Source organism: Zootoca vivipara, chromosome 7 (assembly GCF_963506605.1).
Source record: "Zootoca vivipara chromosome 7, rZooViv1.1, whole genome shotgun sequence".
NCBI lineage: Eukaryota > Metazoa > Chordata > Lepidosauria > Squamata > Lacertidae > Zootoca > Zootoca vivipara.
The window spans coordinates 95,291,605-95,317,009 of record NC_083282.1 but is presented as its reverse complement, the minus strand read 5'-3'; the positions used below and the strand labels follow the sequence as shown (position 1 = coordinate 95,317,009).

At 52.0% G+C, this 25,405-nt stretch overlaps 1 protein-coding gene across 4 annotated transcripts; it reads right to left on the bottom strand.

Annotated features, from left to right (window-relative positions):
• Positions 1 to 381: 381 nt before the first annotated feature.
• On the bottom strand, positions 382 to 24,517 carry PCIF1 (phosphorylated CTD interacting factor 1). 4 transcript variants are annotated; one of them, XM_060277431.1, is made up of 17 exons: positions 24,388 to 24,517; positions 23,569 to 23,749; positions 20,857 to 20,995; positions 18,411 to 18,535; positions 18,042 to 18,233; positions 16,797 to 16,924; positions 16,498 to 16,652; positions 16,247 to 16,394; positions 11,431 to 11,514; positions 11,009 to 11,108; positions 10,731 to 10,893; positions 10,169 to 10,341; positions 9,976 to 10,062; positions 9,613 to 9,797; positions 9,308 to 9,401; positions 8,961 to 9,136; positions 383 to 7,601 (listed from the first exon to the last, which is right to left on the bottom strand). In XM_060277431.1, the coding sequence occupies exons 3-17, from the start codon at positions 20,978 to 20,980 to the stop codon at positions 7,358 to 7,360; spliced, it is 2,178 nt and encodes a 725-aa protein (XP_060133414.1). In that variant the 5' UTR covers positions 20,981 to 20,995; positions 23,569 to 23,749; positions 24,388 to 24,517; the 3' UTR covers positions 383 to 7,357. The 4 variants fall into 4 exon arrangements, with proteins under 4 accessions (XP_034979369.2, XP_034979368.2, XP_060133414.1 ...); XM_060277432.1 differs by having other exon boundaries at positions 23,569 to 23,744; XM_035123478.2 differs by lacking the exon at positions 23,569 to 23,749 and having other exon boundaries at positions 382 to 7,601.
• Positions 24,518 to 25,405: the final 888 nt, after the last annotated feature.

The following is a 25,405-nucleotide window of genomic DNA, read 5'->3' as shown; positions in this document are numbered from 1 at the left end:
CTTTGCCCCAGGCAGCCCGGGGTGGAGTCCTTCCTCGCCCCTCTCCTCCCGCAGAGTTCAAGGTAACTCATCCTCCCTCTCCCTACCTGGTGCGCGGAAGGGCGGGCGGGGGTCGTCCCGCCGGCCTCCCGGAGAGGCGCTGCCGGCTCCGGCTCCTGCTGCAGCCCCGGGGAGACGCTCGCGCCGGCCGCCGGCAGCCACCGCCTGGCCGTTGCCATGGCAACAGAGCCGGGATGCAGGAGGAGGAGATGGAGAGGATGTTGATGGCTGGTCAGGCTCAGGCGCCCTCCCCGCCTCCCCCACCCCGGATGTACGGCCTGATTCCACCCCCAGCTCCGCGGATATGCGGGGATCAAGGCATCCCCCCCCCACTCAGCAGCACAGCTGGGGTCCCGCCGACCTACCGCACCCCATCCTTTCCCCCAGAGGCCCCCGTTGCTTGGGGAGGGGAGAGGCGACGCAGAAGATGCGATCGCGGCCTTGGATGTCCCGCTTCGCCGTCGTGAGAATGATCAGGGCGCCATGGTGGCGATGCCCGCCGTTGCGCTCCTTCGGGCGTGGAGCGCCTGGGGGCCCTCGGGCCACTCTCTGCTTGCCCTACCTTTGGGTTGGTGCAGGAAATATTGCAGGTCGGGGGAGCGAGCCACGGGCACCCTCCTGATTCTGAGCGCCTCAGAGGAAAGGTAGGAGACCCTCTGAAAGGGGTTGGGTGGTAAGAGAGGATGCTTGAAGACGCCAGAGAAAATACTCCCCCCCCCCAAAAAAAAACACCCCAGCACCTTCTCTCATTATTATCCAAGATAGCACCCCCCTCTAATCTCTTGCCAATTATAGGGAGCACCTAAAGTTGCAAGCCTCGTGCTACTTACCTGGGATTGGGCCCCATTGAAGTCAACAGGACTTGCTTCCTATCAGACCTCTTTCAGATTGCACCATCAACCCACTGAAGCAAATAGTCATGGCAACTTACATCCACTGGTTTCTAGGTACAATAGGTACGGTACCACAATATATTTGTCTGTACCTACATACGCACACACAGAGAAAATCAAAATAGAGATATGTGGGTGATTTGATCTTGAGAGTCAGTGGGAAGTCGTGGCCAGGATGTTGGGTCAGGAAGACCAGAGTTGAAGTCCTCACTTGCGTCCTGAAGCTTCCTGGGTGACCTTGGCTGTTTCCCCCCCCCCAGCCCCCCCAGTCTCACAGCAGAGCCGGCCCACTTATTAGGCAGGGTGAAGCACCAGTCTCAGGCGGCAGAAGGGCATGAGGCGGCACCCCAGCTCTTGCCGAATGCAGGGGGGGCATTCCACCAGTGGCAGAAGGGGGTTCATGGGGCAACACATTTGTTTCAACTCAGGTAGCCAACAGGACAGGCCACCCCTGCTCACAGGGTTGTTGTGAGGAAAGGAAACTGGAGTGAGGATGCATGCAAGGAACCTTGGGTTCCTTGGAAGGGAATCAGAATGTAAATGGAGGAGAATAAAAGAACCAAACCAACAAACCAGGATCTTCTTGTGGGAGCCAATCTGTCAAGAAGTGCCCAAGAGAGATATAAAATTAAGGAAGGGTTCAGGGAGTTTTACTCAAAATGAAATTGAGAAGATGCCAGACTCAGGCTAGACAAGAGGGAGTCCTTCACATACTCAAGGAATTCACCACAGAGACGTAGCAAAGATGACTAGCTGCTTCTGGGCCTCCAAAGAAGGATTGCACAACTATCAGTCAACAACCATTAGCTTTCAGTGAAAATGGGGGAGAGGCAGGTCGTAGCTGACAAGGGAGCAAGGGAACAACAACCCTGCGAAGGTGGACAATGGCTCCCTCTCCATCCCCCATGTGCAAACCCATTGATGCGAGGACCCTTTGCAAAACAAAATCATTCTGCGCTTGCATCATTTCCCACTTGCGTCATTTCTTATTTTCCTAATTTATTCCAGTTTCTGGCATTTGGTATCCTTTGGTTAGTCATGGAGGAAGGATGCTCATTCCACCCCCCCCCCCCAGTATTATTCAGGAACTTCTCTGGCTCCTGAAGCTCCTGCAGGTTTTACCACCCATCTGACAGGTTTCTGCAGGCATACTAAGGGCTAGTAACTTGCTTTATAAATAAAATGGAAGCAGAGGTGCACATGAACTTGCATTTCTGCAGCCTATGGAATTAGGCCACACATATGCCCAGTCATCGTTGCATTCGGTTTACACCGTAGATAAAATGATTTCTGAAATATAGGTGATATAAGAACACAAAATTCTTATTTCCTATGTGGCCTGCAACCTCCACACCAAACAAAACTGGATGGTCCTTGGCTATTTATTTACCCAATTTATACTGCATTACACTTCGGGCACACTCTGTGCTCCTCCCCATTGTGGAACTGACTCCCTCAGAATCCGGTGGATTCTCCACCCTTGGAGGTTTTTCAGCAGAGGCTGGGGCCACTTGGTGGGGAATTCTTCAGCTGTGATGCCTGCATTGCAAGGGGTTGCGCTAGATGACCCTTGGGTGGCCTCAATCAATCCTAGGGGGAGGGGCAAGGGTGGCACAGGGAATGCGGAAGCTGGGCTCAGGCTCATCAGACACAGCCTTTGGCCATTCTCTCCCCCTCCAGGTTCTCATGAAGTCAGAATAAGCCCAGACCATCGCGATGTCTTTGGAGAAAGGATGCGATAAGCAATTCACACGAAGGCACAGCTGGGCAGACCAAGGTTGCGCTGGAAGTGCAGCAACCGTGGTCTGGACTGCTCTGTTCAAAATCATACCAGCGCGAGTAGATAAATAGGTATCGCTGTGGCGGGAAACTAAACGGCATTTCCCTGTGCTCTGGTTTCCATCATGGTGTCCCGTTGCGCCAGAAGAGGTTTAGTTCTGCTGACCACGTAACCCGGAAAGCTGTCTGTGGACAAACACCAGCTCCCCTCGGCCTGAAAGCGAGATGAGTGCAGCAACCCTGTAGTCGCCTTTGACTGGACTTAACCATTCTGCCTTGGTCAGGCCCCCGTCCTCAGAGTTTCGTGCCCACTTAGGATCATAGAATGGTAAGAGTTGAAAGGGACCCACTTCAGGGCACCACAATTTAACAAGTATATTGACACGCTGGAATGTGTGCAGAGGGCAACCAAAATGGTAAAGGGGTCCGGAAAGCATGCTCGATAAGGAACAGTCGAGGGAGGTGGGCATGTTGAGCCTGGAAGACACCGAGACATGATGTTCACCTTCAAGTATCTTCAGGGCTGCCACACAGAGGAAGCACCACCGCCATAAACTCAACAGGAAATTACTTCCCGCATCTTCATAAGACCTCATGGCTCCTTTCCACAACATCCCCACTTCCCACATGTGGAGCAAGCTTCCTCTCTTCTGCTCTGGAGGGGAGGACTCCAACCAATGTCTTCAAGTTACAAGAAAGGAGATTCCGCCTAACAACAGGAAGAACTTTCCGACAGTAAGAGCTGCTGGACAGTGGAATGGACTCCCTCGGAAGGTGGTTGACTCTCCTTCCTTGGAGGTTTCAAAGCTGAAGTTGGGTGGCATGCGTATTTGTGGTATGACAAAGGGGAAGTACTGGTACATGAAGGATTTTATAACCATTTAATTAGGAGATCACTTTTAAAAGATTGGGAAAGATATAAAGATCTATTGGAACAGAAGACCCCGCGGTGGCTGTCACCAATGGAAGCAACATCAATAAGAAAAGTAAACAAGAAATACTTTGGCCACCTCATGAGAAGAGAAGACTCCCTGGAAAAGACCCTGATGTTGGGAAAGATTGAGGGCACAAGGAGAAGGGGACGGCAGAGGACAAGATGGTTGGACAGTGTTCTCGAAGCTACGAACATGAGTTTGACCAAACTGCGGGAGGCAGTGCAAGACAGGAGTTCCTGGCGTGCTATGGTCCATGGGGTCACGAAGAGTCGGACATGACTAAACGACTAAACAACAACAACAAACAAGAAAGAAAAATGGCCTACATATAAAAGGTAAAGGGACCCCATACCATTCGGTCCAGTTGTGACCGACTCTGGGGTTGTGGCGCTCATCTCGCTTTACTGGCCGAGGGAGCCGGCGTACAGCTTCCAAGTCATGTGGCCAGCATGACAAAGCCGCTTCTGGCGAACCAGAGCAGTGCACGGAAATGCCGTTTACCTTCCCGCTGTAGCGGTACCTATTTATCTACTTGCACTTTGACGTGCTTTCAAATTGCTAGGTTGGCAGGAGCTGGGACCGAGCAACGGAAGCTCACCCCGTCACGGGGATTCAAACTGCCAACCTTATGATCGGCAAGCCCTAGGCTCAGTGGTTTAACCCACAGCGCCACCTGCATCCCAGCCTGCATATAGAGATCTTTTAATAGAAAACAGAAGGGAAATTAAAATTGAAAGAGCTTGAGGATATTCGAGAATATGTAAATGATTGTCTGCAGTGTTATCAATTAAATGAGATATTTAAAGAAGATAGTAAGAAAGGGTTTAGCTATACTTGATCCAGATTTCAAAGAGAAATTATTGATGATAACACAAAAACACTGAAGAAGATGTATAGTCTACTGTTAAGAGTGGGAAACCAGACAGAGAGGTTAAATGTGTAATGATTAAATGGGCTCAAGATTTAGGACATAACATACAAATGGAAGATTGGGAAAAGCAATGGAAAGTGAAGTTAAAATTCACTGATTGTATAGCTCTTAAAGAGAATTACATGAAAATGATGTATAGATGGTATATTATTCCTGTAAAAATGGCAAAAATGTATAGAATAAGCTCCAATAAGTGTTGGAAGTGTAAAGAGAAGGAAGGCATGTTTTATCACGTAGTGGACTTGTAAAGTACAGTAATCAAAAGCTATTGGGAAAAGATTTACAATGAAATGAAAAAATGTTTAAGATAACTTTTGTTAAAAGACCAGATTTCTTGCTAGGCATTACAGGCCAAGACTTGCCAAAAGAGTGGAAGAAACCATTCATGTACACTACAACAGCGGCTAGGATATTACTACTCCCAAAATAGAAAGACAACAACACTTCCAGTTTCGCTCGTCGGGAGTATGGCTGACCTTTACCATCTCTCCGACCCCCATGGGGGAATCTGGCGGCTGCTAGGGGAGTAAAGCAGCCTCCCCACCCACCCGGGATGACGGAAGGGGCCGCTGGCCCGCAGATGCCCCTTAACCCACCCCGATCTTTCAAGGGGTGGGGGCCTGGGCCGAGCAAACCACGGGGGCTGGAACTCCCGGAGGCCACCCTGTTCGAGCGCGATCTCCATAATTTAAGAGGAATAATTGGATTTAAATTTATGGACATGCTTCAAAAGACGGGGGAGAAGATACTGCCAGGAATTCCAGAAACACTGTAAAGAAGTAGACTCACTAGTAGGGTTTGACTAAAACTAAACACTTAAAATTGAGAAAATAAGCAAAAGGTTAAGAGGCAATAATTGGGAAAATAATATAGCATAAGATGTAATTTGGGGGAAATGATGTGAATGCAATAATATTTAGCTAAAAGATTACAAATTAAGGGAGAATAAAATAAGCAGAAGAAACGAATATTTAAATAACCAGAAGAGGAAGTTGAGGGAAATCAGGGGTGGGGGTGGGGGAGACTGGGATTTGCATATGGTTTTTTGTGATCATGATTATTTGTGTTGAATATAAAAATGTAAAACTTCATAAAAAATAAAGCAGAAGTTGGATGGCCACCTGTCTTGATGCTTTAGTTGAGATTCCCGCATTGCAGGGGGTTGGACTAAATGACCCTCAGAGGCGCTTCCAACTCTACGATTCTATGATACTATGACTACACCAAAGTGAAAGAGGTGGGATGGGAGGCTATAACCCCCCCCTGCCCTGAAGCACCTCTGGTGCAGCCAGGATTCTATTTCCAGCATTTGGGGGGGGGGGGCAAGGGTTCTTTCGTATCCGGGGAGCAGCTGGCTGAAAAGAAAAATTTGCCGCCTTGCAAAAACATGCCAAAAGTCAGGGCATGCCTTCAGAGGGAAGCACCCGACTGCTCTAGACTGTCACAAAGCCCAGGGCTTGACATTTGCTTTCAAATTATTTTTGCAGGCAACAAGTCTTCCGTCTAGCAATCTCCAAGCAGGGCTTGAGTGGCTGCCCACTAACAGGTTCCAATGGTTCAAGCAAAGAGCAAAACAAAACCTTCCCAAACTTATTGCTGCTGGATGCAGCTGCTGGAGAAGAAGCTGAGCAGAGGAGGAGACATTAGCAACCTTTGCATGTGAAAGAGACTGAAAGAGATCTTGTGTATTGAGCCACTTAGTTTGTTAGTGTCAGTTACACCAACATCCACACTCTTGTCTTTTCTACAAAATCAGCTGAGCAGGAGGAGCAGGAAGAAGATACGGCTTGCCCTCTCACCCAGTAGGCACAAGACACACCTTTTCCAAGCTTCCTGTGGTTTCAACTCTACAGGATCAGCACCTTGTGAGCTAACTTTCTCCAACTCAACCTAACATAGGAAAAGCAGCCAAGGCCTTGGGAGGGGGGGGGAGGGCACCGTGATGCTGGTTTTAATGTTCCTAAGAACTGGGAAACAAAATCAAAAATAGACTTTTCCTTTGCTCTTTTGATAAAAGTAATAAAATGGTTAGCACTGTTAAATTAAAATCCTTTAAAAAACACAAAACCCCTCTGCTGGTCTCCAAGAAAGCCCGGAGCCTCGGATAAAAACTGCGACGACTACAAAAATGGCAGCCAGGACCTCTGTACACACACAAAGGGGGGCGGGCCTCGCCCCACAGGTTACAGTAAACAGCTTCGGTGAAAACACGCAACTGGTACAGCTGGGGGAAAAGAGAGGGGAGGTGGCAGCATGGCCTTTTGGCGCACGGAGCCGCCACACGGACATGTATTTACAGTATAGACACACGGCTGGAGCAGTGCAAAGAACACCGCAGGGCATGGCGCCGCCAGCTTCCCTCCGTTCGTGCTCCTTTCCCCTCGCAAAGGCTGTCCACGTCCAGCTGCAGCACTGGGCCACCCCTTGGCCTCCAACATGGCAGGCCAGGCAGCCAGGCCCTCACCCCGCAGTCCGTCCCACCTGCTCCGGCTCCAGTGGGATCCGTGGGGGAGCTACAACATGGGCGGCAGGCACCTCCTCGCCCAGCGCACCTCAAGGTGGCCAGGAGCCGGTCCTGCTGCTGGGTGGAGCATACAGGGGCAGAGGAACGCCCCCCCCCAGGGAGGGAGGAGGAAGGGCCTGCAGGGCTGGAGAGGAAGGCAGAAGTTGTGGAGGAGCTGATCCCCCGCCTCCAGCAGTGTGGGGCCAGCCCCCTCCCCCTCCCTTGGGAGCACAGTCCTCTCCCACCACCGCTGCCCGACAGCCCAGCCATGAGTGCACTAGTTCGGGGTTGTCTCCCGGCTGGTGCTCTGGTCCTGAACTGTCTCTCTTTCCTTCTCTGAAGCTGAAGAGGAGGACGAGGAGGAGGAGGAGGCAGACGAAGTCAGGGTCCGCCCCGAGTGCTTATAGGCCGTGACGAGCTCCTGCAGTCGCTCTGCGCTGGGCTCCCACTTGGAGAAGCCAGAGTTGTTTTGCAGGAAGAGGACAGCAGTGTTGTGCACAGCTTTGTAGTACATCTCCTCCCTGGAACAGAAGACAGGCAGTAGTCAAAGGAGACTAGGGCCCACCCCAGGTCATAACGCAGCAAGGGAACAGGCAAACAGAGTTGGACTCCAGCTCCCATCAGCCCCGGCCAACAGAATCACAGATTCACTACTCTCCATTTTGCATGGAGAACATCCAGTTCAGTCCCTGAAACCTGCTGTGAAAGGGATCTCAGGTGACAAGGCTGGAGGAGAGAAGGTCAGACTTGGCAGGGGGCTCCTCCTTCTGTCGGTGGCCAACTGGCAGCAGCAGCCACCGCCTTCACCTCAGGGAAGAGAAGAGGTGCTGGGTGAAGCACCCCTGAAAAGAGCCCACATTTGCTATAACAGCCTGCAGCTTGGAAAGATGCTCAAAATCCCCTGCTCTCTGCTTTCTGTGGGTTAACCAGTTTCTGATCCACAAGCTGACTTTGCCTGGTATTCTATGACTTCTAAGCCCTGTTTAGGGAACTTTTTTAATGCATGATGTTTTATTGTGCTTTTAATTCTGTTGGGAGCCACCCAGAGTGGCTGGGGAATAAGTAAAATAATAATAATAATAATAATAATAATAATAATAATAATAACAACAACAACAACAACTATTAGCAAAGAGGCACTTGGTCAAGTTTCCTCAAAGTGCAAGTACACTATGCCAACTGGATCGCCTCTATTTACAGGCCTGTTGACAGTTTTGAACGATTCCAATAGCTTAGTGAGAGAAGACTTGCCCTTGGAGAAGTCATGCTCATTCTTCTTCAGCAAGGCTTGTTCTTCTGTATGCTTGGCAATTCTACCTTTAACGCTTTCCACCAGAACAGATGTAAAGCTAACTCGCCCCTAATTTACCAGATTGCCCCTTTGCAACCCCTTAAAAAAAGGTGTGTCACTGGTAACTCATTTGTCCTCAAGGGACAAGCTTCACAGTTGTTAGAAGAGCAGTGATTTCACACTTGAGTTAAGAACTCTCTGCCACCATCCAGATCTTGCCTCCGAACCCCCCTCCTGTGAAGGTTAGGTTCAGGCCCAGGAGTCTGGCCTGCAGATTCGGCAGAGAAGACGGGTGCAAAGAATGCTTCTCTGCGACCTACTTCTGCCCCCTTCAATGGCCTTTCTTCCGAAGGTCTGAACTGCCTCCCTGACGAGCCTCTTGCTACTAATGTATGTAAAGATTTTTCTTGTTGTTGGTCTTCTATGTTTTTAGCAATGTGCTTCTAGAATTCTTTTCAGATCCTCTACTTCCTGCTTGCGTTTCTTCTGCTAAAGAGATTGCATTCCTTTTTGTTCTCTGATCACTCACCCCATTTTGGTGACGGGGCAGGGGAGAAAAAAAGGGGCAGGTTTGGGATTCTCAGCTTACTTTTTGCAGACGTGCTGGGAGCCGCTGCGATACTCGTGGTCGAAGGCGGGCAGGATGAGCTGGTGGCGCTTGAAGCGGCTCTGCTCCATGCGCGTGAGGGCCGGGGTCGGAGGGTCCCGCCACTCTGGGATGAAGACGATGAAGGACAGGGGCTCATTGGAGGCCTCCAGCAGCTTCTAAGGCAGCGGAGAAGAACAAGCACCCTCAGCCTTGTGGGCAAGGGGCACTCTAGAAGGGGGAGGGAGAAAGGAAGACCCCTCCCAACAGTGAAGCCAGAAGGACAGACCAGGGAGGCAATGTGACCTTGTAGCAAAGGAACATCCCCAAGTGGGGAGGAGGGAGCGTACCTCAAAGTGGGACACCATGGCATCCATCAGCTCCTCACAGAATGGAGGGTTTGCCTCAAACGAGCCACTGATGGGGAAGAAATCCAGGCAGGGACTAAAGAAAAAAGATGCAGCAGGGCCAGTGAGGGAAGGGGAGGCAGAAAGAACTTAGGGGAAGGGATATCCTACCCCCCCAACCCACGCCCAAAGCCACGGGCAACCTCAGTCTAACACAGCAGGCAGGGGCCCGTTTGTCCTTCCTCCTCCTCCCCCTTAGGGCACCCCAAGCCTCTTTGGGCTCCTGCCAGCCCCCTCCTGGCACTCACCCCCTTGAGCCGAAGTAGCCGTCCGTGTCCAGAAAGGCCGAGCAATACTGCTTGAAGTAGCAGTTCAAGGGGGAGGCAAAGCACTCAAAGCTCACCCCAAAGAGCTTGTGCAGGGCTTCGAAGACGTGCACCGGGAGCGCCCCCTGCAGGCCGGTCCCCTCATAGAGCCCGGTGCCAAACATCATCTGGGGGGAGAACAAAGGAACATAGGAGAGGGTTAATTTCTGAATTGCCCTCTGTTGACTGATGCATATGAGCCCCACAAGATCACAGGGCCCGGTGGTCTTGCCAGGCTCAGAAGCATCTGCCCAAGGAAGCTCCTCAGCTGACGGCTCAGCCCAAGCTCAGCAGGGCAGGGCATACCTGGTATCTGCGGAGGAGGCACCACACTCTCGGCAGAAAGCGCTCCAAGGCTGAGTCGTCGATGCAGCTGTAGCGATAAAGCAGCCACTGAGGAAGAGCAGAGGGGGAGAAGGTGATGCCAGGATGCGAGAGGGTGGCCTGACCCTGGTCCTGCCCCCCCCAGTCTCTCTCTCCTCTCCCTGCTGCCACCTACCAGCTTGCTGAAGTAGCTGCGGCTGACTTTCACCATCTCTCCCTTGTAGCGGACGCACACCACGTTGTTCTCCACGTGGAAATCCACGTTCGGCAGCGGGGGGGAAGGGGCGGCCAGCCTCACTGGGTAGCAGTAGACGAGCCGCTCTTGCACCTCTGGAGTCTCTGCCTCCGCTGCCGGTTGAGAGGAGGAGTTAGTGCCACCCAGGCGACGCCCACGGGATGAGGGGCAGCTCCCACCCCAGTCCAAGTGCCCCTGACCCAGTTCCCCCCAACACAACAAGCGGCCGGGAGTCTGCAGCCTCAGTCAGGGCAAGCGGCTGACTGATTGATGACGGATTTGCTGTTATAGTTTATCCCACCAAGGAGTGCAAGGGGGCACACATGGCTCTCCCTCTCGTTACTTAACCCTCACAATAGCAACAGCCCTGCAAGGGAGGTCAGGTTAAGGGATTGCGACTGGCCCAAGGTGACCCAGTGAGCTTCAGGGCCAAGTACGGGATTTGAATCCAGCGCTCTTGACGACACCACCTGGGCTCACACTTCCTCTTGCTTGCGCCTACCAGAGATGTTGTGCTCCTTGAGGATGGCCAGGTGCTTCTCACGAATGCGCTTGACGTACTCCAGAGAGATGTGGTAGATCTTGCTGCAAATGCCCTCCACCGAGTCCTTGGCTGCCGCCGACACGTGGGGCCCACACTGCTTGCGCAGGTGCTCCAGGCGGTCCTGTGGGGGTGGGGTGGGGGGGCTGTTACACACGCTGGAGTGCCCCCAGGCGCAGACAGGGGGAGGGGGACACATATACACAGAGGGGGCTCTGCCCCTGCAAAAGGCAACAGACCATGTAGTCTTCCTTTGAGGCGGAGTGGTCCCGTCGCAGCCAGCTGAAGGTGTCCTCCACGTTCCACTTCACCACCTTCCTGCTGTCTGGGGAGGCACTCCTGCAGCACACAGGGGGCAACATGGCTGAACCCCATGGCCAATAGAGCACCTGACCCTTCTCCCCGCCTTTAAAACTGAACAAGGACTCAGCAACAGCTCTCGGTGCTCCGCCTTTTGGCTACCACACAGTTTCTAATTTCTAGCGAGAGGCCTGACTCTCCTTCCTTTAATCATGCTGCTTGCTTTCCTTAACCTGTGTGTGGCTGGACACACACACACACACAAAGCCTCGCCCATTTAGCACTGCCCCCACCCCCTCTTGCCCTCTTCAGCTTCATACTCCCCTAACGACAACAAGGACAGAAATGCCAACGCTCCCACCTGGACTCAATGAGCCTCTTTGCAGCCTCAGCGTATTTGAAGAGCAGCCGCTTGGCTTCCTCCCGGAACTTGATGCGGGACAATCTGCAGGACATGGAAGAAGGTGGAATCACAGAATTGTAGAGTTGGAAGAAACCCCGAGGTCATCTAGCCCAACCCCCTGCAATGCAGGAACAACAGCTTGTGCTGGTTTTCTAGGGCTTCTGCCTCTTGGATTTGGGTGACTGTCCAGGCTTGTGTGTGTGTTTGTTTCTGGCTGGTGACCTTGCAGTGACCTTCTGGTGAGTCAGGGGAGTCAGGTGATTAGCTGTGGGCGGAGCTAGTCAGTGCTTGGAGTGCAGCGACTGAGTTTGACCCATCTTTTAGATTTAGGGCAGCGAGTCTCACACATTTATTAGGGGGAGAGCCTAGGCTTCTTCTTCTCTCCCCCCCCCCCCGACTTCAAGCTTTTCAAGATGGAGGGGGAGGGAACAACTGTAGTCACTTGCAATTCCTGCGCAATGTTTGTTTTCTTGCCAAAGGATGTAGGCAGCTACACCTGCAGCAATTGCAAGTTGGTTGCCCTACTGGAAGGCAAGGTCCAGCAACTTCAGGCCCGTGTTTCTACACTCCAGAGAATCAAAGAGCTGGAGATTTTCTTGGATGCAGCAGAGCACACTGTCTGCACCAAGGAAGAGGAGACAGGGGACATCCCTGAGGAGGAGGTCAGTTCCCCAAGACAGCAGCCAGATGTATGGAGGAACGTGACTCATAGAAATAGAAGGCCCAGCGATCGCTCTGAGTGTTTAGAACTACACAATCGATTTGAAGTGCTTTCCCTTAACATGGAAGACGAGGAACAGACTCCATTTGAAGATCTCTCCCTTATCACAGTTGATCAGGAATATGAAGATGAGCAGCAAAGTCAGTCCTCCGGGAATATGCAGGTTACCTTGGAAGAGACAGCACATGGAAGAATCCCAACCAAGCCTATGAAGAGGCGTGTAGTGGTGATAGGGGATTCCCTACTGAGGGGTACAGAAGCAGTGATCTGTGGGCCTGACAAGATGTCTCGAGAGGTGTGCTGTCTCCCCGGGGCCAAGATCAAATGTAACAGATGTAACAGAACGGCTGCAAGGAATCATAAAACCCACTGACAAATACCCCTTCCTCTTGGTCCACGTGGGAACCAATGACACTGCAAGCCATAACCTCCAGAAGATCAAAAGTGATTATGAGGCTCTGGGCAGGAAGTTGAAGCAATTAAATGCACAAATTGTCATCTCATCTGTCCTCCCAGTTGAACGACATGGCACAGGGAAAGAGGGGAAAATAGGGGAAGTGAACAACTGGCTTTGCAAATGGTGGAAACAGGAATGGTTTGGATTCTTAGATCACGGTCTGCAGTTTCTTGAAGACGGACTTCTGGCAAGTGATGGGCTGCACCTCACAAGGGTTGGGAGGAATGTTTTTGCCATGAAACTCAAAAACCTCATCAGGAGGGCTTTAAACTGACTTTATGTGGGGGAGGGAGACAGTGGTCCTGAAGGTAGGAGTCTATCAAATGCTGAAGATGAACATCCAAATGTCAAGGACCAAATGGAGGAAACAGCACACAGACCTAGTGGCGGGAGGAAAATATCCTTAAATAAGAGACATGGGGGAATGATCAATGGTCTTCAATGTCTGTATACTAATGCACAGAGCATGGGAAATAAAAAAGATGAACTTGAGCTCTTGGTACAGCAAACTAAATACGGCATAATAGGCATCACTGAAACCTGGTGGGATGAGTCTCATGATTGGAATGTAGTAATAAGAGGGATACAATCTATTTCAGAGAAATAGACCAAACAGGAAAGGAGGAAGAGTAGCGTTATATGTCAAGGATGTGTATACCTGTGAAGAGATCCAGGATTTAAAACTTCAAAGCCAAGTTGAGTGTATCTGGGTATAATTAAGGGAGAGAAAAATAACAGTGATCTCATTGTGGGAGTTTACTATAGATCCCCAAGCCAAACTGAGGACACAGATGATGCCTTCCTGGAACTGATGGCCAAGCATTCAAAAGGAAGTGAGATAGTAGTAATGGAGGATTTCAACTATCCTGATATTTGTTGGATGTCAAACTCAGCCAAGAGCATAAGGTCGAACAGATTCCTCACTGGCCTTGCAGACAACTTCATTGTTCAGAAAGTGGGAGAAGCAACAAGAGGATCAGCCATTTTAGATCTGGTCCTAACCAATAGTGATGACCTGATTAGTGGGGTAGAAGTGGCAGGATCATTAGGTGGGAGTGACCATGCTCTTCTGGAGTTTATTATACAGCGGAAAGGAGCAACCAAGCATACTAAGACTCAAATCCTAGACTTTAAGAAAGCCGACTTCAGAAAACTTAAGAGAAACGCTGGGTGAAATCCCATGGACAGAAATACTAAAACGGAAGGGAATTCATGATGGTTGGGAGTTTGTTAAAAGGGAGATAAAGCACAACTTCAGGCAATACCAATGAGACAGAAACATGGAAGGTGCCTAAAGAAGCCAGGGTGGTTATTTAAAGAACTTTTAACTGAGTTAAGATTTAAAAGGGATATGTACCAAAAATGGAAAAAGGGGGAAATCACCAGAGAGGAATTCAAACAAATAGCCAGCACGTGTAGAGACAAAGTCAGAAAAGTTAAAGCACAGAATGAACCCAGGCTTGCTAGAGAGGTTAAAAGCAACAAAAAGGGCTTTTATGGGTATGTCCGTAGCAAAAGGAAGAACAAGGAAACGGGGTCACTTAGAGGAGAAGATGGTGAAATGCAAACAGGGGACAGAGAAAGGGCAGAACTCCTCAATACCTTCTTTGCCTCAGTCTTCTCCAAAAAAGAAAACAATGCCCGACCTGAAGAATATGGAGCAGATGATTCAGCAGGGGAAACACAGCCCAGAATAAGGAAGGAGGTAATACAAGAATACTTGGCTAATTTAGATGTATTCAAGTCTCCAGGGCCAGATGAACTACATCCAAGAGTATTAAAAGAACTGGCAGAGGTGATTTCAGAACCACTGGCAATAATATTTGTTAATTCCTGGAGAACAGGCGAAGTCCCAGCAGACTGGAGGAGGGCAAATGTTGTCCCTATTTTCAAAAAGGGGAAAAGAGAGGACCCAAACAATTACCGCCCAGTCAGCCTGACATCAATACCAGGAAAGATTCTGGAGCAGATCATTAAGCAAACAGTCTGTGAGCACCTAGAAAGGAACGCTGTGATCACGAAAAGTCAGCATGGGTTTCTGAAAAATAAGTCATGTCAGACTCTGATCACATTTTTTGACAGAATTACAAGCCTGGTAGATGAAGGGAATGCTGTGGATGTAGCCTATCTTGATTTCAGCAAGGCCTTTGACAAGGTGCCCCATGATATTCTCGTAATGAAGCTGGTAAAATGCGGGCTAAACAATGCTACCATTCAGTGGATTTGTAACTGGCTGACTGACCGAAGCCAAAGGGTGCTCATCAATGGCTCCTTCTCATCCTGGAGAGTAGTGACTAGTGGGGTGCCACAGGGTTCTGTCTTGGGCCCAGTTTTATTCAACATCTTTATCAATGACTTGGATGATGGGCTTGAGGGCATCCTGAGCAAGTTTGCAGACGACACCAAATTGCGAGGGGTGGCTAATACCCCAGAGGACAGGATCACACTGCAAAATGACCTTAACAGATTAGACAACTGGGCCAAAGCAAACAAGATGAATTTTAATAAGGAGAGATGTAAAGTACTACACTTCGGCAAAAAAAATGAAAGGCACAAATACAGGATGGGAGACACCTGGCTTGAGAGCAGTACATGTGAAAAGGATCTAAGAGTCCTGGTAGACCACAAACTTGACATGAATCAACAGTGTGATGCAGCAGCTCAAAAAGCCAATGCAATTCTGGGCTGCATCAATAGGAGTATAGCTTCTAGATCAAGGGAAGTGATAGTACCACTGTATTCTGCTCTGGTCAGACCTCGCCTGGAGTACTGTGTCCAGTTCTGGGCACCACAGTTCAAGAAGGATACTGACAAGCTGGAACATGTCCAGAGGAGGGCAACCAAAATGGTCAAAGGCCTGGAAACAATGCCTTATGAGGATTGGCTTAGGGAGCTGGGTATGTTTAGCCTGGAGAAGAGAAGGTTAAGGGGCGATATGATAGCCATGTTCAAATATATCAAAGGATGTCATATAGAGGAGGGTGAAAGGTTGTTTTCTGCTGCTCCAGAGAAGCGGACACGGAGCAATGGATTCAAACTACAAGAAAGAAGATTCCACCTAAACATTAGGAAGAACTTCCTGACAGTAAGAGCTGTTCGACAGTGGAATTTGCTGCCAAGGAGTGTGGTGGAGTCTCCTTCTTTGGAGGTCTTTAAGCAGAGGCTTGACAGGCATATGTCAAGAATGCTTTGACGGTGTTTCCTGCTTGGCAGGGAGTTGGACTGGATGGCCCTTGTGGTCTCTTCCAACTCTATGATTCTATGAGTCCCAGGCAGGGGGCCACCCAACCTCTGCGCAAAGACCTCCAAGGAAAGAGGGTCAATCAGAATCCAATCCCAGAGAGCCACTGAAGACAGAGGTAGGGAACCCCTGAGCACAAATGCCCTAAGTAGAGCCGACTGGATCAGGTCAATGGCCCACCTGGCCTGGCGGCCTCTTCTCATAAGGGCCCACTAGATGCAGGAGCTGAGCAAAACAGCAACTCTCCCCTCCTTCGATTTTCAGCAACTGGCATTTGCATCACCAAGAATTTGGAGGGGACTCCCAGGGACCCTCCTTCTCCCTCCCCCCTAGGAGCACCACCTGCCAGCAGTACCTGATGGGAATGTCATTCATGATTTCTCTGAACATGGAAGGAGACACGACCGGTTCACAGTTGCTCGGCAGCAAAGGATCCGTCCCTCTGTCCACCACTTTTCGCTCCAGCATCCAGCGGTTGAAGGATTCCCGCGGAGGTTCGATCCCTGGGGAGGGGAGGGAGGCAGGCTGTGGGCTCTGGGAAGAAGTGCCCAGCACGGAGCAGGCCTCTGCGGAAAAGGGGGCAGGAAGCTTGCAGGGAGAACTCACCCTCTCGCTGCTGGCAGAGCTCCCGGTAATGCTGGCGCAGCTTCAGCATCAGCTGGGACCGGAGGAGCTCCACTTCCGGGTGGGGGCTCAGCACCTCCGAGGGTGCCCTCTGCTTGATCACGGCGTTGGTCTGGATGTCCAAGTCCCAGTACACTCTGCAGCGGGGGGTGGGGGTGGGGACAGCAAGCCGTGAACTGCCTGGTCGCTGTGGGTGGAGCTCAGCAGCACCCAAGTCCCTTGCCCAAAGCCCACCTCCACGCCAGTCCCCTCTGGGGGCAGAGCAGGCAGACATGACTCACTCAGTGGGTCGCAAAAGAGCCGCCTGCTTGTCTTCAGGAGAGACACCAAACATCTTCAGCAGAGCCGCCCCAGGGGCATTGGAGGAGTTGGCCGTTGGCTGAGTTGGGGCGTTTGCCGGGACATCCACCTGGAAGTGAGAAATGCCAGGTCACGTTGGGAGAGGTGGCAGCGCCAAGGCCAGGCTGGCCAGGGCAACACCCATCTCTCCTCTTATTGCCGGGGACCAAACTCAATCAAAATCACTCCCTGAGATCTCTTGGTTCCTCCCACAAAGAATAAGATGTCCTCCCAAGCAGGACAATAAGGGAGCAGAAAGGGACCTGGCCAATTTGGATGCCAATAAGTATTAAGAAGAGGGGAGTTCACGCCAGGGGTGCCCAGTTCCCCCTGACTGCTACAACCCACAGGGAGACGTGTCTGCAGACAGCTGCTTCCTGCCAAGAAGTTGAACAGCCAGCCCGCCTGCCCGAGTTTCCGGGGAGAAGGTCACACCCATTTGGCCTGGTTCCCTCTGCTCTGAAAGTTTCTGCAAGAAACAGAAGCAGCCCTGCCGGCCACCAAGGGGAGAAACGCCGTTCAAGTTTCAGTTTGGCTGGTGTGGAAATGCTGCCAAAACCATTATCAGGAAGGCAGAAGTGCGGCCTGACCACAAAACTGGCAAGAACCGGTTTAGGAGGAGCCTAACGCAGAGTGTTAGAAGCATGAAAAACAGGCTCCAGGTAAGATGCAAGGAGGGATTTGCATGTACAGCAAAAAAGCTTGGCTTGAATAAGTGTTTTCATGGACTTGGAAGGCTGCATGAGGGGAGGTCCTGGGGTGTCAGAAGGGGGCTGCCGGGAGTATCAAGAGCCAGGATGATGCCCTTTTCCTTTATAGGCTGCGTGTTAATGGAGCCCTTGTGGACGCTGTCCGGTGATGCATTTCTGAAGAGAAGTCGGATCAAGGGGGAATCTCCTTTAAGGCTCTGTCCAGTGGTACCTCTGGTTTCATACTTCACCTGAAACCGTTCTTAACGTGAGGTACCACTTTAGCCAATGGGGCCTTCCGCTGCCGCTGTGCAATTTCTGTTCTCATCCTGAGGTCAAGTTCTTAACCCGAGGTACTACTTCCGGGTTTTTTAGCAGAGTCTGTAACCCACAGTGTTTGTAACCTGAAGTTTTTGTAACCCGAGGTACCACTGTACTAAATCCCCCAAGGCAATCTCCTCTCACACCTGGGGAGCCTTCGGTGCCCACCAGGCCTACCTTGGGCTTCTTCACGCTGTTGCCGCTGGGCTGAACCTCCTCAGAGAGTCTCCGCTTCCGCGTCTTGTTTTCAGAAGTTGTGGGAGCAGCGGCGGCGGCGGCAGCAGCGGCGGCGGCGGCAGCTGCAGCAGCCGCATCGCCAACTCCTCCTTCTGCGGGCATCGGGGTGGCGTTCAGGCCCAGAGGGTCAGACTAGAAAGCCCAGAAAGAGAATAGTTAGGCCGCCAGGAGCCCTCCACCCCCCACCCCATGCAGGTAGCTCTCCTTTCTCGAAACCCTCCGGGTGGCCAGGCCACCAAGCTGCCTGAAGCCTCCCGCTAGCTGTGGACTCCCTTCTCTGCCTGCTTGCTCGCTCGGCAGTCAACTCACAATGACGTCGTGCTGCCCCAAGAGCGGCATCTCCCAGAGCGACTGGTTGGTGAAGCGGTTGAAGAAGTACGGGCGGCTCTCCCGCTTGCTCCAGCACTTCTCCCAGCCGGCCTGCACCAGCTCATCTGAGGGACAGCACAAGAGCTGTTATCACTATGGTTATCTATTTATTTATACCCCGGGTCTCAAGGCTGCTTACAGAGAAAAAGCAAGAATCGCTAAAAACCAAAAAAAAGCAATAAACAAACAAGCTTCCTGTTTCCGGCGGTGAGAAATGGCTGACTCCCAGCCGTGCCAGTAATTCAGGGCTGCTATGGGGGTAATTAGCCCTGGCAGACTCCCCAGGGTGGGGGAGGACTGTCTCATAGACCCACAGATTGTCCACCATCAAGGTGCAAGCAGCAGGACTCTGGGTCCCAGAATACAACACGGCTGGCACTCTCAAAGCCACTCTCATAGCCAGAAATATCTGTTTGATAAAATCATTAGATTTGGACAATAAACAGACATAGTCTGGACCGAAGAAGACTGAGAAAAAAACCCTGCAGAACTGCACAGTCCCTGGTGTTTAAGCTCGGACTTAAAAGAGATTCCCATCATGGTGTTTGGGTTACGGAGGTGATCGGTACATTCTTTTTTCTTCTCAATACCTACAATTGTTTTTCTACGCCAAGCCTCTTTAAGAAACCTACTTTTTTTGAAAAGTACAGATGGACTCCTATTTATAATTGAGCATTCAATTGTACAACTTTACTTAGACATTGCAGTATTGCGGACAGTACGCTTAACATCAAACTACAGGCTTGGACAACAACCCGGCTTGGAATAACTTAACAACATGGGAGTTGCTGCGTCATTAAACTCTAAACGATAGACTTGGACAACAGCCTGGATTGGAAGATTGGAATGAAGTCAGGAAAAGCTGCACTGGCAAATAGACAGTTGGAAAAATACATTTTTACAAATAAAGCTGCATTTGATGGATGAAAGTATATATGATTTCTGACATGATTGAGAATCGTATGGCCAGGGACTGATAACTTTAAAGCGTTGAGATCAGAAAGTGGAACATATGAGAACAACAGAAAGAAGGCAGGAACGAAGATATTGGAGATATGCTTCAAGAGGTCCAGACTATGGGGAGCCCAATAATTTGGACTGTGATAAGGGTTTTTTTTATATTAGTTTATTTTAAATTTGATTATGATTATGGATATGTTAATTGGCTGTTGTTATTGGAAAACAAAAATGATTTTTAAAAAGCAATAAACAAAAAACAATTAAACATTAATAGAACTATATACGTGCATTAAATCTGTTTAAAACGTACAAATAATTGCGATAAAAACAGCATGGCACCGGGCCTTTCAATAAAAAGCTGGCAGACCCCCAAAGCCTGTTGGAACAAGGAGGTCTTTACCTCCCAGCAGAAGGACAGCAAAGAGGGAGCTGGTCTAGCTTCTCCAGGGAGGGAGTCCCAGAATCTTGGATCAGTCGCCACTGAGAAGCCCCCCCCCCCATGACCCCACCAAGGGGGACTGAGAGAAGGGGCCTCTCCTGAAGATCCTAGATCCCAGGCAGGTTCATAGGGGAGAATAAAGTCTTTCAGCTAGCCAGGACCAAAGCCATGTAGGGATTTATAGGTCATAATGAGCACTTTGAATTGTGCCTGGAAACAGGCCCGTGGTTCTGCTCTAGCAAGGGAGTCGTCTGCTCCCTATAATCAGCCCTGGTCAGCAATCTGGTTGCAGCTCTTTGAGCCAGTTGGAAATTTCTGAGCCCTTTTCAAAGGCAGCCCCACATGGAGTACATTATAGCAATCCAAAAGGGACGCCACAGAGGCATGTCTCACGGTGGCCAAATCAGGCACCTCAAGGAACGAGAGCAGCTGGCACCCTGCCTTCAACTGTGCACTCCTGGCTGCAGCACAAACCTGCACATCCATGATGAGGGCCCAGTCCTGGAGCATGCCCAAGCGGCGAAGCTGTGTCCTCAGGGGGAGTGCTACCCCATGCAGCACAGGCTGCATCCCTAGAGCTATGGGTCAGAAAGGCCTGACTGGGGGAGAGGGGGCTGGGCGCCCACATGCAGGCAGCTTCCTTCCTGCTTTCTGCCCCCCACTCCCCAACCCTGTGCCACGTAGGGCTCTCCTAACAGCCAACAAGAATCTGGCAAATCAGAGACCACTGTAAACAGGTGGAAACATGGGCAGGATTTTGATTTCACTTGTAGTGTAACAAGCATCATGGAAAATATGGATTGATATAAGAGAGTTTGGAGAAGATGCAGCATTTTATGATCAAAATGGAACTCCAGGGAAGGGGTGGGTGGAAGTCCCGAAATTCAAAGGAATCTCTTTATATGGATATGTAATTGATTTTCAAAAATAATTTTCTATTGTAAAAACCGAATGAAAATTAATTCAAAAACAAAACAAAACATGTACCTGGCAAATCCTGGACCTGCCAGACAGGTTTGGGGGAGCTGGGCTGGTTCTGGTGGGAGGTGCTGGGAGAGTGGCTCATCAGAGCAGCTTCTTCCCCAGAGCTGCCGTGGTTCTCATTGGCCATTTCTCAGCATTTGCACTGAAGGAGACAGAAGGAAACGCTGTCACAAAATGCCCTGTTCACACAACCACGAGTCCAGACCAGAAGAGCTCTTGCATGCACGGCCCTCTTGGGCCTGCCTGGCAAAACAGGCAGACACACCTGAGTTTTGGGGGTCCAAAGGCAAACCTCACATGCACCCCAAAGACAGGGAACACCAAAAAACCCACAAAAGCCTTTATTTGCCCAGACCCTGCAGACTGAGGTAGCTAAACTCTGGTCCTTTGGATGACGCTGGACTTCAGCTCCCATCAGCCCCAGCCAATGTGGCTGTTGCCCAGGGATGATGGGAAGTACATCTGGAGGGCCACAGGGTCATTCATGACCAATAGGGAAACTAGCACAAAGGTTAGGGGACACCCGTTATAGCTTCCGGGCTGCAAACCCACCTGCCTGTGAGCTGGCTATTTGCGCACAAGCCAGAATGAGAGACCAAGAGAGTGGCTGTAGGACACAAAGCCCCACACAATGAAGCGGGGGAGATCAAGAGAGGTGCCAGCCAGCCCTCCCCAAGCCATCTCCCTTGGGGATGCGCTTCCTGCCCATTCGCTCTCCACTACCAAATTTTGCTGGAGCAGGCGCTGTAGAGCCCTGCGTGCCACGCAAACCCTGACTCCGTTCCCTATTGTTAAGGCATCACCAAGATACCATCTTCTCCACAGAATCCTTTCTACTGAGTCCTGGGCTGGGGCCAACCAAATCTGGAGGCACACGGGGAAAGTGCTCTTGGAAGCCTTAAGAGCTTTTGATCGTTTTAAGCCATGCTCCAGGAACACCAGCCAGACTGTGCGCACACTGCAGGGCATGAGTGTGCATTGCAGGGCACGAGGGCAGGCGGGTGGGCTGTGTGCTGTCTGCATCTGCCTTGCCTGTATGACACTAGGCTCAGTCCGAGAGGGAGCAGGAGTCCCTCAAGGGAGGCCGCTTCTGCTGTCCAAACAGCATCCAAAAGAAAATGACTTAGTATGGCTACCAGCCTGGGCTTCCCTTTCAACTTGCTTGCTCTTGAAGCATGGTTGTAGCAGAACAGAATAAGAGTTCCACTACAGATCTCCAGGCACACTCAATAGCCCTGCTTGGTTGCACAAGACACCTGCTTGGGCAGCTAGGTGATGAGTCAACTTAAGAAGACACAGGCAAGCCCGTGTTGGGCGGGGGGGGGGGGTGAGCATCAGGCTACCTGCACCATTGGTGACCTTATCCTCTCTTGTTTGCCCCCTCCCGTCAACTCACTCAAAGTGTAACAATCAGAACAGAGCCTTGTGCATGAGGAGCTGAATGGGGGTGGCAAAGCTGCTGCAGAGTCCAACCCCCAGCAGCCTCAGGCAGCAAGGTCAACAATGGTCAGCAGTGACAGGAGCTGTGGCCAGAGGGCACCCTTGGACTACCGAAGCACATAGTAAGGTTTCGTCTGATCACATATCTAACGCCAACCATATTCCGCCAGCCAGCACTTTTTGTGCCCAAGTCTGTTATAGCCCTGGCCCCCAGAGGGAATTATGCCAACGGACATCCAGAAGCCCCTGCTCCTTTAGCCCCCAAAGGGATTAGCATAACTCTGTATTTAAAAACTTGCCTGGCAGACATAGGTGAAAAGGAACTGTATGTGGGCAAAGGAGTGTGGCAATAAAAGAGGGGCAAGGCTGGCACTCAGCCCTCCTTTGTGCTAATGGATGAAAGCCTCCCTCCACCCCCTGCACAGAAACGCAGCCGAGAAATGCAGCTCTCTATCCCTCCTCTGCTACACCCCAGCAAGCTAGAATGTGTTTATTTAGAAAGCTCGCAACTTTTGTGGGCTTATTCACAAGGCTGAATTGCCACCAGGGCACAGCTACCTAGTATTGTACATGGCCCATAGTATGGCAAGAGTCTGAAATGTTTTGAAACTCCAGGCCGTGCCCCCAAGGAGCTTACAGCTTAGACTCTGCGGAGGAGCCATTTGGAGTGTGGAAATGGCCACCGGAAACGGCAGCTCACTGGGTGGACCAGGCCCTTGGAGCCCCACCAGTCCAAGGAATGATTTGGGATACAGGATTCCTCCCAGAAACTGAGAAAACTGCTGTTTGGAAAGGGTGCTGGGGCCTTGAACTCCCAGCACCCTTCCCAAACTGGAGGGCCCAGAATTCCTTGGGAGAGGAAGCAAAGGCACCTTGACTTGTGTGTTGGGATGACTCTGTACACCAGGGGGAAATTGGTAAGAGGCTTTAGTTGGGGGCAGCAAATGCCTCTGAAGACCGGCTGCAGGGGGGGTGGTGGTCCCCAAAGCGGGGAGAGTGCTGCTTGTGGTGCTCAGCTGCCCCTTGTGGGGCATCTGGTTGGCCTAACCCTCAATTCCTTGCGCTAACAGCGGAGGGTATGGATCACGATCTGCCGGCAAGAAGGAAAAACAGAACACCGGAGGAGCTTCTCGAGGGTGCAGCACACAGCAGCGCCCCGTTTTAATGGGAGGGCAGCTGCCTGGGAGACACCGCAAACGAGACGCAAGGAAGGTCCATCCGGAGGCGGCGGCCAAGTGGGGCTGCAGAGCAGCAGCAGGAGGAGGAGATACCCACAGGGGGCGGCCTCGGCCAGGCACCAGAAGCTGCGACGACGGCGACGATCCTGGGCTGCTGCCTGGGGCCGGAGAGCAGGCGGACGAGCACCGGGCGGGCGGCTAGTGGCGGCTGGTGCGGGGCGCCGGGGCGAGGTCTCCTTGGGACTCCTTGGGCCCAGGGCCAGCGAGGCGCTGCTGCGCTGCAAGGCAAGAGGCGGCGGTGAGCCAGCGAGGGAGGAAGGGAGGGAGGAGGCGGCGGGGCTGGGCGGGCGAGGAGAAGCCATTGGCTCGGCGGCCCGCGGAGGGGGTGGATCCGGGGCTGGGCCGCCGAGCGCACGACGACTAGCGCAGCGCAGCAGCCAGGCAGAGGAAGGCAGGCAGGCAAGGAGGAAGGAGGAGCGGGAAGGGCGGCCGGCGGAGAAGCCCAGCCGGCGGGACGGAAGGCAGCGGAGCCGGCCCGGCGGTCGCTCGATCGGAGAGGCTCCTGCGTGGCGGCGGCGGCGGCGGCGGCGGCTCAGCGCTCCCTTCCCGGCCATGGCGGGCGAGAGAACCCGGAGCCCCCGACGCTCTACCGGCCGGGGCGCCTCGGAGTCCCCGCCAGGTGGCGCTGTCGCGCCTTCGCCCTCCGCCCAGATAAGGGAGGGGGAGTGAGCTGAACACCCACGCGCGCTCCCGCCCCTCTCGGGCGCGCGTTTCGTCTCCTTCCAAGATGGCGGCAGCGTCGCCCTCGGCGGCCCCTCCTGCCCCTCGGCCGCCGCCCCCTCACGCACGCGCTCTCGCCCCCCCCCCCTCGCGGACCCCAGCGCCGCCTCCCGGAGCCGCGCCGCGCCGCCCTCACCTTGGGCTTCGGCGCCGGGCTCGTGGGGGCCTCTCCGCTGTCCGCCGCCCTCCCGCCGCCGCCTCACCCGGGCAGCCGCGGCCGCCATCTTGTCTTCGGGACCCGCGGCGAGCGGCGCGCAGGCGCCGGACACACCCCGCCGGGAGCAGTGCGCACGCGCCGCTCGGGGGGCGCGGCGCGGCGGCGCAGGCGCACTTCAAGGCTGGCGGCGCAGGCGCGGGGTGGGAAGGAGGCGCAGTCCGTAGACGCGCTCTGGTTCGCTGTTGGTGGCGAGTTCGAATCCCGTCCGGGGTTGCGCAGCTCAGAAAATAATTTGATTTGCGAAAGAGATTGGGACGCGCCCCCCCCAAAGAGTGCGCCCATGGAGCTGCGGTGTTGACGGGGCCACAGCTCTGCCGATTGCATCAGCTGCTGTTGCAAATTCTGGGTCAAGTTCAAAGTGTTGCAACTGGTAGTTGAAGCCCTGAGCAGCTCGGAACGGTTTCCCTGCGAGCTGGCCTGAGCCACCACTGTCCCCTGAGCGCCTCCTTTTGCAGAAGGGGTTCCTTAATTCCCCTTATGCCTGGGCAAGAACTCGTCCTTTCAAGAATAATAGTAATGATAACAATAATAATTTATTATTTGTACCCCGCTCATCTGACTGGGTCATCCCAGCCACTCTGGGCGGCTTCCAACATACTGTATAATAATAATTTATTATTTATACCCCTAAACAGCAGCAGCAACTCCACTTTGGAACTCTCTGCCTCATGACACCAGACCAGACACTCCCTTCGATGCCTGCGAAAAACATTTTTGTTTAGACATGCCTGCCCAAATATTTACAAAGCTAATCCGAGTTTTAATCTGTTTTAGTCCAGTGTTATTTTAACTTTAGCTTTTAGTAAGCCTTACATTAATGTTGTTAGTTTTTCAAGGATCATTTTATGGTGTTTTTTTATAAACTGCATTGAGAGGGGCTTTTACCATTGATGTGTATAAATCTTATGAAATAATAAATAGATGAATACTGTATAGC

Excerpts from the sequence above, each read along its gene's own strand:
- PCIF1 (XM_035123478.2), bottom strand. The coding sequence starts at position 20,980 with ATGGCCAATGAGAACCACGGCAGCTCTGGGGAAGAAGCTGCTCTGATG. Across the intron at positions 10,894-11,008 it reads CCTCAAAGGAAGACTACATG|GACCGCCTGGAGCACCTGCG; the intron begins GTCTGTTGCCTT and ends CCACCCCCACAG. Across the intron at positions 10,063-10,168 it reads GCAGCTACTTCAGCAAGCTG|TGGCTGCTTTATCGCTACAG; the intron begins GTAGGTGGCAGC and ends GCTCTTCCTCAG.